The sequence below is a fragment of the Myotis lucifugus genome, unplaced genomic scaffold (assembly GCF_000147115.1).
Source record: "Myotis lucifugus unplaced genomic scaffold, Myoluc2.0 scaffold_19, whole genome shotgun sequence".
Classification (NCBI taxonomy): domain Eukaryota; kingdom Metazoa; phylum Chordata; class Mammalia; order Chiroptera; family Vespertilionidae; genus Myotis; species Myotis lucifugus.
In genome coordinates, this window is record NW_005871067.1 from 4,646,441 (window position 1) to 4,663,667 (window position 17,227).

The 17,227-nt window shown below is 38.7% G+C and overlaps 1 protein-coding gene across 1 annotated transcript in view; it reads left to right on the plus strand.

Moving 5' to 3' along the window:
- The window catches only part of IFT88 (intraflagellar transport 88), a 160,377-nt gene that overhangs the window by 10,759 nt on the left and 132,391 nt on the right, over nt 1-17,227 (plus strand). The window contains 5 exon segments of the mRNA XM_006085499.3: nt 4,219-4,281; nt 10,400-10,456; nt 12,128-12,181; nt 13,350-13,413; nt 14,102-14,171. Coding sequence (XP_006085561.1) covers nt 4,219-4,281; nt 10,400-10,456; nt 12,128-12,181; nt 13,350-13,413; nt 14,102-14,171 — 308 coding nt within the window.

Sequence of the window (17,227 nt, forward strand, 5' to 3'; positions counted from 1 at the left end):
GGTATTTAGGTAAACAGGTCTTGCAAGATCAGATAATTATGGGAAGGGGCTGTGACTAGACTACAGGCAGTCCTCGGGTTACATCGGACTCGAATACATTGTTTCGTGGTTACATCGCCATCTCCCATTTATTTATTAAAAAAAAAAAGTTCCGTCATTTTGACGTATGTACATATGTGCTTTATGTTTTTTTATTATTTATTTACCACAAGTAAAGGTCAGGAATTGTTATCTTTCTTTAAAATTTTTTTTTACTGTTTCACTTCATTACTGCTGTGTATGTCTCCACGTGAGTGACATAGTTGCTTATGTAGGTGGGTTCCGATTTAAGGAGAAAATCACATTATGTCGCGCCGTAGGAATGGATCTCCGGCGTAACCCAAGGACCTACTGTATAGGCTAACAGGAATATGCATTAGGGATACTAATTAACTAGGTACAGAGTAAAGGCTGCTGGACTCCCTCCCCCCGCCCCTCCAAAAAAAAAAAAAAAAGTCTTATTTTTCTCATGAGGTTGATGATATATTTAAGTTGCTCCTAGACTTCTGGGTCAAAATATATGTCAGAGGTTAGGAAGGGCCTCCTGTATAACATATTAAAAGGGCTTAGTTCTAAGTTTGACTTGGGAGCTCCTCTGTACCCCTGGCATAATTTTGCTAAGATTTTCTTTAAGGTATGCTTAGCCTTTTCTACCTTTTCTGAAGACAGGCTTTTATGAACTATGTAAATGGTAGTTAATGTCTAGGGCTTTGGCTGTTTGTTGGGTGATTTTGGCCACAAAGGAAGGACCCAGGTGATCATACAGTAAAATAAAAATAGTTGTCACTTTGGAGGCTTCGGGGCAGTCTAAACCTTGGAATGATTTCCTTAAGGAGGACTCTGGTTACCTCCACTGCCTTTTCAGTCAGGATGGGAAAGGCCTCTACCCATCGAGTAAAAGTGTTTATGAATACTAGGAGATAGCAGATATCCTGGGCAGGAGGCATTTGTATAAAATCTATTTGCCAATCTTCTTCTGGGAAGGTACCCCTTCTCTGCATGTGCTTAAAAAGATGGTGGTGGGGTGCCGGACTTTATTTTATGCCCTGGCTTGTTAACTGAAAAGAGAACACAGGCTTGAGTGACTTCTTTTATGGCTCAAGATAGGCCCCTCCCAATGAAGATTTTTTACATTAAAGAATAGGTGGCATCTTAACCTAGATGGAGAGAATCATGAAAGGATTTTAAAATTTTCCATTGATCCTTAGTTGGGAACAGCAGATTTTTTATCTCTAATCTACCATCCTTCATTGTTTAGGGGAAAACTTTGCCCTTCTGCCCAGGTGTTTTCATCAGGGGCATAACTTGGTTTGATGTACAGAGGAAAAATATATAGAATTAGGGCCATAATAGAGGTATCTGACTTGGCAGCCTCCTTTGCAGCCCTGTCAGCAAGGGGATTTCCTTTTCAGCAGTTCTCAACCTGTGGGTCACGAACAATGAAAATACATCCTGCATATCAGATATTTACATTACGATTCATAACAGTAGCAAAATTACAGTTATGAAGTAGCAACGAAAATAATTTTATGGTTAGGGGTCACCACAACATGAGGAACTATATTAGTCGCGGCATTAGGAAGGTTGAGAACCACTGCTAGAGTTCAGATATTTTAGTTGTGTTCCTTTGATGTCCCTTACAGTGCTGCATGGCTACTTCTCGGGGTAGTTTTGTTTTTGTTTTTGTTTTTATGAATATATATCTTTATTGATTTCAGAGAGGATGGAAGAGGGAGAGAGAGAAAGAATCATCGATGATGAGAGAGAATCATTGATCAGCTGCCTCCTGCACACCCCACACTGGGGATCGAGCCCACAACCTGACCATATGCCCTGACCAGGAGTCAAACCATGACCTCCCTCAAATGTAGTCTCTCTCACTCAAAACATTTTATTATACTGTACTTACCCTTCTTGTGATTATGTAAGATGATAAAATGCCTTCATGATGACATGAAGAGAGGTGAATGAGACATTATTGAGTAAAATAAGTGTTACTTGAACAAAAGCACTTAGATACTACGTCAGTCTGATAACCAATCTGATAGCTTAGATGGCTCCTAAGTGATTAACAGGAGGGGAGCATATACAGTGTGGATACCCTGGACAAAGGAATGATTCATGTTTTCAGTCCGTGGTTGACCTTGGATAACTGAAATGACAGAAAGCAAAACTGCAGAAAAGATTGAAATAAATCAGAGGCTCATATAAGAATTGTACATAAGTTGTGTATGAAACATTAGAGCCAGAGTGGTGTTGGCAAAGGAATAGGAAGTAAAGGCTGGTTAGACTATTTGTTGGTAAGATTCCCTTTGGCAGTCTAAAATGGCATTTTGTCCAAGGAACCCAGAAACACTCATATTTTGCTCTTGACAGTTGTTCCTTTCCTCAAATTTCCTAAGAGAGAATGTGAGTACAGGTCAGGAATCAGCAAAACATAATACCATTTTTTTCCTTTATTGATTAAGGTATTACATATGTGTTCTTATCCGCCCATTGCCCCCCCACTCCCCACCCCCACTCATGCCCTCAACCCCCTGCATACAAGTCCTTTGGTTGATCTCTCCCCCTTACCCCCACCCTCTCCCCTACCTTCCCTCTGAGGTTTGACGGTCTGATCGATGCTTCTTTGTCTCTGGATCTGTTTTTGTTCATTAGTTTATGTTGTTCATTATATTCCATAAATGAGTGAGATCATGTGATATTTATCTTTCTCTGACTGACTTATTTTGCTTAGCATAATGCTCTCCAGGTCCATCCTGGACCTGGAAATGGTAAGAATTCCTTCTTTTTTACCGCAGCGTAGTATTCCATTGTGTAGATGTACCACAACCTAGAACGAACTCTCCAAAAATTCATCTGGAATAAAAAAAGACCCCGAATGGCTGCAGCAATCCTGAGAAAGAACAACAAAGTAGGAGGGATCTCAATACCAGATATTAAGCTGTATTACAAAGCCACTATTCTCCAAACTGCCTGGTACTGGCATAAGAACAGACATATAGACCAATGGAATAGAATAGAGAACCCAGAAATCGACCCAAACCACTATGCTCAATTAATATTTGACAAAGGAGGCAAGAACATACAATGGAGTCAAGACAGTCTCTTCAATAAATGGTGTTGGGAAAATTGGACAGATACATGCAAAAAAGTGAAACTAGACCACCAACTTATACCATACAGACAAATAAACTCAAAATGGATAAAGCACTTAAACATAAGACGGGAAACCATAAAAATATTAGAGGAATCCACAGGCAGCAAAATCTCAGACATATGCCAAAGCAATATCTTCACCGATACAGCATAATAACATTTTATTTCAATTGAGGTTCTGATTCCAAATGACCTTGTAGGTTGGACTCCATGGAGCCCTCCATTTGCTCAGGTTAACTCTAGTCTGAATCTCAAACTTCACTGCTCCAGAGTGATGAAGTCATTTTCACTTGAGCAAACAAAACTGGAACAAGAGAAAGTGTTTGCCCCATTGCTTTTAGAGAATATTTCCTTTTCTCTCCCAAGGCTTTCTCAGGCAAGTTCCTCTAAGTCATGGCCCCACATATGAAAGAAGAGAGGGGAGAAGAGAGAGATGAGATTCTCTGTTCCCGCTTTTCTTTCCTACTTGGAGGAAAGAAACAGGAGAAAGGCCATATCCTTGTAAACTTGATCTTTAACTAGACATAATGATGCCACCCATTTAAACAGTGTCCAATAAAGTGTTCTTACAATTGAACAACATTATCAGTACTCATCTTCCTAGCAGAGGAAGGAGCCTTAATATTTTGGGCAGTGGGAAGGAGGGATATTTGAAGATAGGAGACTATGAGCCCCTACCTGGACATCAACAGATGGGTAAGATGAATTAGAGAGGATCATGAATACCAAACAGAAGAGGGTCATCTTTTTGTTGTTGTTTGAATCCTCACCTGAGTACATGCTTAGAGAGAGAGAAACATCGATGTGAGAGAGAAACATTGATCAGTCGCCTTTTGTACACACCCTGACCGGGGATTGAACCCACAACCCAGGTATGTGCTGTGACCAGGAATTGAACTGGCAGCCTTTTGGTGGATTGAGGATGCTCCAACCAATTGAACCACTCTGGCTGGGCAGAGGTTCAACATTAAAAAAAAATTCTCACTTCATGTTGAATGTTCAATTTTCTTTTCATTTTAGGAATTGGAGAATGACACAGCTTTTCAGCAAGCTGTGAGAACCAATCATGGCAGAAGACCTCCAGTAAGTAAATTACTTTTATTGTGATAAAAAACACATAACAAAATTTACCATCTTAACCATTTTTAAGTGTACAGTTCAGTTATTGTTAAATATATTTATTCTCATTGTTATGAAACTGATCTTCAGAACCTTTTCATCTTCCCAAACTGAAACTCTGTTCCCATTAAACAACTTCCCCATTCCCTTTCCCCCTGTCCCTGGCACCACCCATCTACTTTCTGTTTCTATAAAGTTGACTACTTTTTGATACCTCATATATGTGGAATCATACAGTATTTGTCTTTTTGTTACTGGCTTATTTCACTTAGTATAATATTCTCAAGTTTCACCCATGTGAAAGGATTTCCTTCCTTTTTCAGACTGAATAATAGTCCATTGTATGGATAGACCACATTTTGTTCTGTGGACACTTGGGTTGCTTCCACTTCTTAGCTATTGTGAATACTAGGTGTACCGGTTACTAATGCAGATTTTGTAATCAAAGAAAACATGATAATTTCAAGAGAAACATCAAAAGTGCTTTATTCAAAGTAATGTCCATAGCTAGCTACACATTTCCCCCATCTTTCAGGTAATTTGTGGATACCGTCCCAATAGAACTTTTCTTGTTTTGAGGCAAACCATTCAGAGACCCAATTTTCCACTTCGTGTGTTTTGAAGTGCTGCTCAGAAAGTGTGTGTGCCATCGATTGGAACAAGTGGTAATCTGAAGTAGCAAGGTCTGGTGATTACAGCGGGTGGGTTAATACTTCCCAGGCAAGATCTTTTATCGTGTCTTTAACTGGTTTTGAAGTGTGTGATTGTGCGTTATCATGAAGCACTCACAAGTATCTGAGATAGAGCATGTTCACCATAAGCTTCCTGAAGTATACAATAACTTTTTCTTCAAAATAAAGTAATGACTTAAAACTTCCCGCAAATGCTCTTTTTTTGCCATGAAATTCGACATTTTTAAATGTAAAAATATCTATGATGTTAACATCTTCAGCAAATTTGACATATGAAGTTTTGAAGCTTGCTGTCAACACAACAAAATAGCATACATATCAAATCACATAAATATCAACATATGTGTAACTCCATCTATTGAAAAAAATCCGCATTACTAACTGGTACATCTAGTATGCTGCTGTGAACATGGCTGTGCACATATTTCAAGACTCTTTTCAATCCTTTAGATAAATACCCAGAGGTAGAATTGCTGGAACATATGATAGTTCTATTTTTAATGTTTTTAGGAACTTCCTCACCCTTTTCCATAGTGACTGCTCCATTTTACAATCCCAGTAACAGTGTACAAGCATTCTAATTTCTCTACATCCTTACCAACACATATTGTTTTCTATTTTTCTGAGAGTAGCAATTTTAATAGGTCTGAGGTGATTCTCATTGTGGTTTTGATTTGCATTTCTCTGATGATTAGTGATGATGAGTATCTTTTCATATGCTTGTTGGCCATTTGTATATCATCTTTGAAAAAATGTCTAGTCAATGTCTTTGCTCATTTTTAAGTAGGTTATTTGATTTTTTGTTATTCTGTCCTAAGAGTTCTTTATATATTCTGGATATCAACCCCTTATCAGATTAATGATTTGCAAATATATTATCCACTCTGTAGGCCTTTTCAGTGCGTTGATTATGTCCTTTGATGCACAAAATTTGTTGTATTATATATTTCTATTTGTCTATTTTTGCTTTTGTTGCCTGTGCTTTTGTTGTCATATCCAAGAAATCATTGCTAAGTCCAATGTCATTAAACTTTTCCCCTATGTTTTCTTCTAGGAGTTTTATAGTTTTAGGTCTTATGTTTAGGCCTTTTATCCATTTTGAATTAACTTTTGTATATGATTTAAGATAAAGGTCTAACTTTATTCTTTTGCATGTGGATATCCAGTTTTCCCACTGTTGGAAAGACTGACATTTCCTCATTGTGTGGTCTTGGCACCCTTGTTGAAGATTATTTGACCATATACACAAGGGTTTTTTTCTGGGCCATTTATTCTGATTCATTGGTCTATTCTGTTTTTACACCAGTACCTCACTATTTTTGTTACCATAGCTTTGTAATCTGTTTTGAAATCAGGAAGAATGAGTTTCCTAATTTTGTTCTTTTTTAAAATTCTTTTGGCTATTCAGGATCCCTTGAGATTTCAAATACATTTTTTTATTTCTTTAAAAAATGGCATCGGGATTTTGGTAGGGATTGGATTGAATTTATAGATTGCTTTTGGTGCTATAGACATCTTAACAATAGTAAATTTTTGAATCCATGAACATGAGATGTTTTGCATTTATTTGTCTTATCTTTAATTTCTTTTAGCAATGTTTTATAATTATATTTTAGATCAAAAATTTTTTATGCTTTTGAGAATATAAATTTTATTTATATAAGATTTGGAATATGTTTACCTAAATCACTCATTGTTTTAAAATATTTGTAATTTTTAAAGTTACATAAATATTGATCCTTCAAAACATTGGGGCTTAATTTAGAAATTACTCTTCTCTTGGATTAATGATCCTCCATTAATTAATATTCCATCAGCATATGAATTGCTAGAGTGATATTTTTCAGTATTATTAAAATTTTTGTGTATGTCATGCAAAGCATAGACATCTAACTTGCACAGTGTATGGAATCTGCCAACTCTCTTTTGTAGTTGAAAACAAACAGGCTGATAAGTGAAATATAGAAAGTTCTGTAAGAAAGAGTATAAATTGTTATGGGACCATAAAGAAAGGTTATTTGTCAATGGGACAATCAGAAGAGGCTGCTTAGGATAAATCTACAGTTGAATATTAAAGGGTATGTACAGTTAAGACTGACCTTAAGATATGGGAGGAAAGGTATGACACATGAGGGTGTAGGTGAATAAAGGAAGAGACAGGGTAGGCTCTACTTTATCTGAAGAGATCTGACCAATGCTTAAAAAACAAAACAAAACCTCAAAAAACAGATTTAGTCATTTGTAAGTAGTTGAAAAAAAAACACAACTTTCTTTCCTTCAGTTTGTTCTCATAGAAAAAAGTCCTGAGACTCTATCCTTTTCAGCTCTTTCTAAGACCGGTTATGTAAATTAGGTCAAGTTTTTAGTGTGTGTGTGTGTGTGTGTGTTTTTGTTTGTTTGTTTGTTTGTTTTTTAGTGTCTTATATTTTTACTGATTTGGGGGGAAAGGGTTTTGTTAATGAGAAAGATATGGTCAAATTTTACATTATGATTATGGATTTTTTTTAGTTTTTTGCTTTGTGTATGTGGAGTAAAAATATTTAGAAATGTTATATTTTCATGGTAAATTGAGCCTTTTATTGCTATGAAATGTCTTTCTATCTCTAGTAATTCTGTTTGTCTACTTTGTCAGTTATTAGTATATTGATATCGCTATATCACCTTCCTTTTGTCTAGTGTTCTCATGATATGTCTTTCCTAGTCTTTAACTTCCAACCTTTCCATATGCATTTATTTATTAGCAGCATGTGATTGAGTTTTGCTTTTAAAATACAGTCTGATAACCATATTTTTTTTGGTGAAGTATTTAGTCCATTTGCATGTAATGAAATTACTGGCTTGGCTTCAATTTGTTGTGTTACTATTTGCTTTTCAATTTTTCTGCCTTTTTTCTGTTTCATTTTCTTTCTTGTCTTCTTTGGTTTGTTTTTTATTTCCATTTTCCCCCATTGTTATCTTGGGAGTTTACATCTATAAAAATTCTTTTAGTGTTTTTCTAAAGATTATAATACTCATCTTTAACTTATTAAAGTCTGGTATAAATTAGTATTTTACTGTTTCCTGGACAATGCTAGAATTTTATATTATTTTCAATTATTTTTCAGTTCTAGAATTTCTATTCTTTTTTTTTACTTTCCCATTCTCTGCTGAAATTATCAATCTTGTGTTTTAGCTCAGTGGACATATTAAGCATATTTATGTTAAAATTTGTGTCTGATATTTTCATTATATGTATCACCTTCTGGGTTTCTTTTCATTCTTTTGTTTTTCTTGGCTTTTGGTTAGGTAGTCTTGCCTCGTTTATGTCTAGTTATTTTTGATTGAATGCCAGACAGTGTAAATGAAAAATTTGAGAGTTAATTTAAGGCTATATGTCTGTGCTGTCCAGTATGATAAACACTGGCCACATGTGGCGAGTTACATTTAAATTATTTAAAATTAAATACAATTTAAAAATTCAGATCCTTGTTACGCCAGCCACTTTTCAAATCTCAGCAGCAACATGTGGCTAGTAGCTATCTCATCAGACAGGGCAGGCATGGAATGTTTCCATCAGTGCAGAAAAGTTCTACTGGATAACACAGCCAAAAGGGATCTCATCTTTCAGTAGAGAGAATTTACTCTTGCTTATGGCCTTAGAGATACTAGAAATCCTGGATCACCCTTATCCATTTGAGTTTGAGATGATCCTAAATTGGACTTTAGTCCTTACAAGGGCTGGTATACTTCTAACTTACTTTTCAGTCTTAGCCTTTTGAGATCACAATCTAAAGCTGGGAGAATTACAGGGACAGCTACCTTGGCAGGCCCCCAACTCCAATGTTTATCTCCTCAGGCCTGTGAGTCTACAAAAAGCTATGCACAGCTTCTCAGCCATGTCTTTGGAACAAGCAGATGCCTATAGGACAGCGGTACTCAACCTGTGGGTCGCGACCCCTTTGGGGGTCGAAGGACCCTTTCACAGGAGTCGCCTAAGACCATCCTGCATATCAGATATTTACATTACGATTCATAACAGTAGCAATATTACAGTTATGAAGTAGCAACAAAAATAATTTTATGGTTGGGTCACAACATGAGGAACTGTATTTAAAGGGCCAGAAGGTTGAGAACACTCCTATAGGAGAAAAGCAGAACCTAATGCTGGCTCACCTCTCCAGCCTTCCCCTTTCCTCAACTGGAGACTTGCAATTCTTCACTGCCTTAATGGTTCTCTAATGTATTTAAACTGATACTTTACAAAAATATTTTTGTACTCAGCTTTTTAATTCTTAGTGGCAATGTTATTTAAAACAGTAGCCCATCATAGCAAGAAGTAGAACTTATCTATTGATGATTTTTTTAAAAAATATATTTTATTGATTTTTTACAGAGAGGAAGGGAGAGGGATAGAGAGTTAGAAACATCGATGAGAGAGAAACATCGATCAGCTGCCTCCTGCAGGCCCCCTACTGGGGATGTGCCCGCAACCAAGGTACGTGCCCTTGACCGGAATTGAACCTGGGACCCTTCAGTCGGCAGGCCGACGCTCTATCCACTGAGCCAAACCGGTTAGGGCTCTATTGATGTTTTAATCAAATATTGCAAACAGCCCTAGCTGGTTTGGCTCAGTGGATAGAGCATCAGCCTGCAGACCAAAGGGTCCCAGGTTCAGTTCCTGTCAAGGGCACGTACTTTGGTTGCAGGCTCCTCTCCCACCCAGTCCCTGGTCAGGGTTCATGCAGGAGGCCACCAATCAATGTGTTTCTCTCACATCAATGTTTCTTTCTCTGTCTTTCCTTCTCTCTTCCACTCTCCCTAAAAATCAATGGAAAAAATATCCTCAGGCGAAGATTAACAAAAAAACATCAAATACTTTAATCAATATGCCTAACAACTGACATGTTTAGGTCAGTTTCACCTACATGGTCCTGTTTGATTCCAACTATAGTATTGTGATCAACATACATACCTTGCATCCTTATTTCAAAGATGAGAAATTTTAGATTCAAAGAGATTAAATAAACTCAGCTAGTAGAGGGAAGAGCTGAGATTCGAACCCAGATTCTCTGACTCCAAATCCTGTCTATAGTTAGACCTAGTGGCTGGCAGTAATAAGAATTCATGATGAATGATGGAAGCAACCATGAAAACTGATCATTCCTATTGGCACTTCAGGTCATTCTCAAGTTCCCTTTCTCCTGTAAAATGAATTCCAGAATAAGTCTCCTACTCAATATCTAAAATTCCTAAGCTCCTTAATATGTAGGATAATTTAAAAGGTAATTATTCTAAATATTATATTAACATTTCTCTATTGATAAATCTATATTTTGCACTTCTTTTCCACTTTTCTATTATGTAGCTTAATCTGAATTCTATTAACTATGTTTCTTTCCCCTCTCCCCAAGATAACTGCTAAAATACCAAGCACAGCAGTTACTAGACCTGTAGCTACTGGATATGGGGTAGGTTTTCTTAAGCTGAAAATATTAAGATGCTTTTTCGTGTACATAAATTCATTTTAGGCAGTTCTAAGCAATTTTGGCTATTTTTCAGTCCATGAACCAGATATAGTTTCTATTTTGAATAGTTACAAACATTATAAAAATCTCATTTAACATCTTTAAATATTCTAGTCCTTTTGATTGTAAATATATCAGAAAACATTTTATTACCTTTTCTACTTGTAAACCTTGTGTTTGTTGATCCACTTCCTTTCATTTTTTTATATAATATGACCAAGTCTCATGTGTGTTCCATTCATACATTTTATTTGAAGTTATATAATAAATATAATGTTAGTAATTTTTAAAAACTTACTAATTAATGCATTAAAAAGTAAAATTTAAGAAAATTTTCAAAAGCATATATTTGGGCCTTGCTCTTATTTGAGATTTTTGGAGGAAGGATGCTATATAAAAAAATCCATAAAGGAAAATCTTTTATATATTGCCCAAATTTGGATGTTTTAGCTTACATGAAATAATAGAGGAATGAGAGAATGAGGTGGGATATCATTTCCCAGTCCTTATGATAATATTTCTTAGAGGTCAGAAAAATGATTTCAGAACCAAGATCCAGGGCAGTTGCCTTCATACTGTCCCTTTATATGAATGAAAAAAGTAGCCTTATCTATAAAACCCTAATATGCAAACAGACCAAACAGCAGAACAACCAAACAACCGAACAACTGGTTGCTATGACATGCGCTGACCACCAGAGGGTACACACAGAATATGGCGGGCGTCAGCAGCAGGTGGCAGAGCGCAGAACATGGTGGGCATCGGCCGCAGTGGGATGGTGGAGCAGGTGAGCAGGGATGCCAGACCAAGGCGGGATGCCGGTCGCTGTCATTGGTGCGAGCCTCTGGTGGTTAATGAAAATTCTTTGCTCCTGCACACCATGGTCCCGCTCGGCGCTCAAACCTGCGAGCAGCAGCTGCTGGCCCCAATCACCCCTGAGGGCTTCTCCACCTCCCCCTGCTCCTGAGGGGTGATTGGGGCAGCAGCCACCACTCGCACCCGCTGCTGGCACCAGCCCCAATCACCAGCAGACAATGGACCAGAGGCTGCAACAGGAGGGGCCAGGTGGGGGCACGGAGGATGGGCCGAGACCTGCCCCTGTGCCCACAGCAGCCTCGTGGCCCACAGTCCCTTTCAAGGTGCACGAATTCGTGCACTGGGCCCCTAGTATATAATATAACTGTGTGTCTTATGAAGCATGGTTTTATTAATCAGCCTATACATGTATTACCCATAAACTTGGTTTTTGGTGATGTTTTAGAACAGGAGACAGCAAACATATTCTGTGAATGGCCAGGCAGTTTAGGCTTTCTAGGTCAGACAGTCTGTTGCAAGTACCGAGTCTGCATTCCTAGTGCAGGAACATCCACAGATAGGTGTGGCTGTGTTCCAATGAAACTTTATTTACAAAGGCTGAGGGTTGTTGTTTGCTGATGCCTGCTTTAGAGTTTTACTGTTTGACCCTATGTCCTCAGATGATACATGGAAAAAATTATATTTAAGTTCATTTGCCAATAGAATGAAGGAAAAGTTATGAAAAACTTGTATAATTTCATTTATAAAATTAAGTGTAGATTTTTAAAAATTGTTTTAACTTAGTTTTCTGTTTACTAGTCCAAGACATCCCTGACATCATCAATGGGAAGACCAGTGACAGGGGCTATCCAGGTATCTCCGTCGTGTGGTTGTTCATTTGGGGCCTCTCTTGTGACTTAGAATATTACCAACGTTTTCTTTTCTTTATTATATTATTTAAAATGTTAAAGGAGATATTACTGATATAATTACCCTGATTCTTTAAAGTGTGGGCTACAGATTGGACTGTTTGAAATCTTTGGAGGCAGAGTCTCTGGACTTACTGAGGTCTCAGATGAAATTCTACTGGGGAGTAGACATGAACTGATGGTTAGATTGTATGGTGTACCCTGGGACCCATTTTTCCTGTGCTGTCATTTACAACCATATCTTTGGTTTCTCTCATGGGCATAGAGGATACCAACCAAAAGTAGGGGAATAGCCAGCTAATAGGCTATATAAGTAAGGTGCTTTATAAAAATCTATGAGGTGTTTTTTTTTCTTTCAAATGGAGTAAGCCCTAGGAATTATAAATTTATAGAGGAGCCCTATGGAGTAAGCCCTAGGAATTATAAATTTATAGAGGAGCCCTAGCCGGTTTGGCTCAGTGGATAGATCATCAGCCCGAGGACTGAAAGGTACCAGGTTCGAGTCTAGTCAAGCGCACATACCTTGATTCTGGTTGCAGGCTTGGTCCCTGCCTAGCGCGTGAGGGAGGCAACCAATCGATGTGAACATCGATGTTTCTCTCTCTCTGTCTCTCCCCCTCCCTTCCACTCTCCCTAAAAATCAATAGAAAAATATCCTTGGATGAGGATTAACGCCCCCTCCCCCCCAGAAAAGAAAAAGATAAGAAAAAGAAAAACATTTATAGGGGAAAATGAAAGTAGAGACAGAGTTGACACAGAGGAGCAGAAGTACAGAATTAAAAATTGCAGTTAGCCCTTGTGGCATGGCTCAGTGGTTATAGCATCAGCCTGTGAACTGATGGGTCTCACGTTCGATTTCAGTCAAGGGCATATCCCTGGGTTGCAGGTTCCCCGCCCCAGGGATGCAGGGCGAGTGCAGGAGGCAACCAATTGATGTAGGTCCCTCACATCGATATTTCTCTCTCTCCTCTCTCCCCCTTCCTTCTCCCTTCTGCTCTCTCTAAAATCAGTGGAAAAAATATCCTCCAGTGAGGATTCACAAAAATAAAAATTGCAGTTATGTGTCATTTGCAGAACTGTAAGTACTTTTAAATTATTCCTATTCTTTTAAGGATGGAGTTACTAGACCTATGACAGCAGTGAGAGCAGCTGGTTTTACCAAAGCAGCTTTGAGAGGTTTGTGTCTATTAACTTTTTTTCAGATCTTTTAGTATTTTTTACTGTTTTTGTATGTGTAAATATTGTTACCATTTTAAATCTAACATTCCATTGATTATAAGGTGCATCATTATTTTAAGTACCATAAGAAAGGAAAGAGGTGATGAAAATACTCTGCATCACAATTGGGGTGGTAGTTGCACTGGCATGTAATTTGTCAAATTGTACATTAAAATTTTGTTTTATTTTTTATAAATTAGAGCTCATTTTTAAAAATTAAAAGTAAAAATGGTATTTAAATATATGATAAATGATTTTAAAGTAAAATTATTAGGATAAAAATTAATGTTTATTATATAAATAAGGACAATTAAAAAGCCAATGCCAAGTTATTATTCACATGATTGATAATTTAGAGTTCATAATGGGAATAGATTATTGTGGGAGATGAGTAAATACTGAGAGAGCATCTCATTTTTGTTTTTTTATGTTAATACACAAGTTTACATAGTTTGATGTATGTTAAAAATCTCACCAATTTCTTTATATACAAATGTTTATGTAGATATAACGAATGTCCTGCCTATTTAATAAATAGGTAATCTGAGTCTTTTAATAAATAATTAAATAACATGTGCAAGATTTCATATTTTCTTCAATTATGCTGGGTCGCAGATTAAATATGAACTCTTGAATTGTGTGTCAGGTTCTGCATTTGACCCCCTTGGTCAGTCAAGGGGCCCTGCTCCTCCTTTGGAAACCAAGAACGAAGATAGGTACGTAAGTCCTTATGCTGTTGTTTTATTGTTGCACCTTTAAAATTTTTCCAAGTAAGTATTTTAAAAGTTTGTGTCACCAAAATAGTAATTACAATATCATCCCTAGTTCTTGGAATTAGGAAAAGAATCAAACCTAATAAAAATAGCCATGTGTATCCTGTATAGTTTTATTATATTACTAGAGGCCTGGTGCACAGATTTGTGCACTGGTGAGATCCCTTGGCGTAGCCTGCAGGGATCGGGCTGAAACCAGCAGTCCAACACTGCCTGCCGCTCCTGCTTGCTGCTCCTACTCATCCCGGCCCCGCTGCACCTGCTGCCGCCGCTGCTCAGTAGGCTCGCTGCCACTCTGCTGTGGTCTCTGGGCTGCAGCGGCCACTGTGAGCCCTGTGTCTGGCGCCCGTTGGTCAGCGGAGTGGCACTCCAGATGTGGGAGTGCAATGACCATCAGGGAGCAGCTCCTGTATTGAGCGTCTGTCCCCTGGTGGTCAGTGTGTGTCATAGCAACCGGTCATTCGGTCATTCCACCTTAATGGTCGCTTAGGCTTTTATATATATACTAGAGGCCTGTTGCACGAAAAGATTCGTGCAATAGACGTTCCCTTCCCCTGGCTGCCTGCACCAGTTTTCCTTCAGCACCGGGGACCCAGGCCTTCGCTCTGGCCAGAGCCGCCTTCAAAGCCTTCGCTGCTCCAGCCGGACCCGCTTTGATCACTGCTCCAGCTGGACCCGCTTTGATCACTGCTCCAGCCGGACCCACTTTGATCGCTGCTCCGGCTGGAGCCGCCTTCAAAGCCTTCACTGCTCCAGCTGGACCCGCTTTGATCGCTGCTCCGGCCGGACACGCTTTGATCGCTGCTCCGGCTGGACCCACTTTGTTCGCTGCTCCGGCCAGACCCGCTTTGATCATGGCTCCTGGTGGAGCCACCTTCAATGCCTTCGCTGCTCCAGCCGGACCCGCTTTGATTGCTGCTCCGGCAGATCCGCCTTCAGTCTTCGCTCTGCTGCTTCCCGCTACATATGCAAATTAACCGCCATCTTTGCTCTCAGTTAACCGCCATCTTTGTTGGCAGTTAATTTGCATATCTCGCTGATTAGCCAATGGGAAGCGTAGCAGAGGTACGGTTAATTACCATGTTTGTCTATTATTAGATTAGACTAGAGGCCCGGTGCATGGGATTTGTGCACTGGTGGGGCATGGCCTGCGGGGATTGGCCCACTGTGAGAGTGCCGCTCATCCCGGTCAGCCAAGCGGGTGTGGACCTGCCCTCTGAGTGGCTGCTCCTGCTGTGGGAGCGCCACTCATCCCAGTCAGCCAAGTGGTGCTCCCACTGTGGGAGCACACTGACCACTAGGGGGCAGCTCCTGCATTGAGCATCTGCCCCCTGGTGGTCAGTGCGTGTCAGAGCAACTGGCCGACCAGTTGTTCTGGTTGTTCCACCGTTCGGTCACTGGGCTTTTATTATATAGGACTAGAAGCCCAGCGTGCGAAATCGCGCAGCCCCGCCCACCCACACCAATCTTTGGTTGTTACGGCATTAGGGCCACAGGCCTTTAATAATATAGATATAGATTTGACTTGAAGATATATCTAATTTTTATGGAGCCCAATATTGATTCTCTTGAAGGTCAAATGGGGTTGTAAATGTAATAAGATATGCTTATTTTAAAATAATATTTCAAAGAAAAGAATTAAGAGAACATACAAGAAGTTAGTTTGTCATATCAGTATTGAGAAATTTCATTTTTATTGAATTAACTTACTTTTGTGCTAATAGTTAGAAAGTAGCCAAAAACTATGGTATAAATTCAGCTGTATATACGTACTGGTATCTAGATACATTGATGTCTACATTTTACAAATAGTTTTACAATCAAACACTTACTGAGTACTCAGTATGTGCCAGGCATTTTGCAGTGCAATACATAAATGAAGACTGAGCTATTATTATCATTTATAGAGAATATAAACCACAGAGATCTTGACTTGGTAGCACTAATAAATGGCAGGACTGAGATTGAATCCAGACTATTTTCAGAGCTCATACTATTAACCACTATACTGTTTTATTTCTATATAGTAGATGTTATTAAACTGTAATTCTTAAATCCAATATTTGAGCTATTGTTTAAATTACATCATTTCCATTTTCAACTAACAAGGAACCACTACAGAAAACCAGTTTAGCCCTAAGACAGTTTTGCTCAGTGGTTAGAGGACTGAAGGGTCTCAGGTTTGATTCTGGTCAAGGGCACATACCTGGGTTGCAGGCTCGATCTCTGGCCCTAAGTCAGGGCCCATGCAGGAGGCAACCAATCCATGTGTCTTTCTCACATCAGTGTTGCTCTATCTCTGTCTCTCCCCCTTCCTAAAAATCAATGGAAAAAATACCCTCGGGTAAGGATTAATAAATAAATAAATAAATAAATAAATAAATAAAATAAATAAATGAAAACCAGTTTATTTTGTATCCTAGTTAATGACAGCATGTCTGCTAATAAAACTTTTTTAAAAACTTTTAGCTGCTAACAGAAGACATCAGAAACACATATACACTAAGAACATTTATTACGTTATTAACAGGAAATCTGGTGGAAGGGCAGTTTTAGAGATGGTTAATTTAACTTCTCAGTCCTGGTTCAGCTTTCCTCTGATTCTCTTGGCTTTTCTCAAGAGCCTGCCCATCCGTATGATGCCAAGAGTGCCATTAGAGAGTTCAAAACTTTCAGAATGAGAATATTGATAAAGCCTAGCTGGAGTCAGAAAGTTCCAGTCTCGGGCCCCCTTTAAAAAGCAAAGAAAATCTTTCCAAGGCCCTCTCCCCCAGAAGATTGTTTTCACTTTTCATTGGCAGAAAAGCATCACTTGCCCATGACTGATCCAAAATTTGGCAACAGAATGAGATTTGACAAGTGTAGATCCTGCGTGCAAGGAAGGGCGGGAGCAGGCTCTTGTGTGGGCAGGTTTCCAGCACAGTCTGCATATAGCACTGTGTGCATACAGAGTCAAGTTTTTTTGGCATTTGATAGGGATATAGAGTATCTTCATAGAG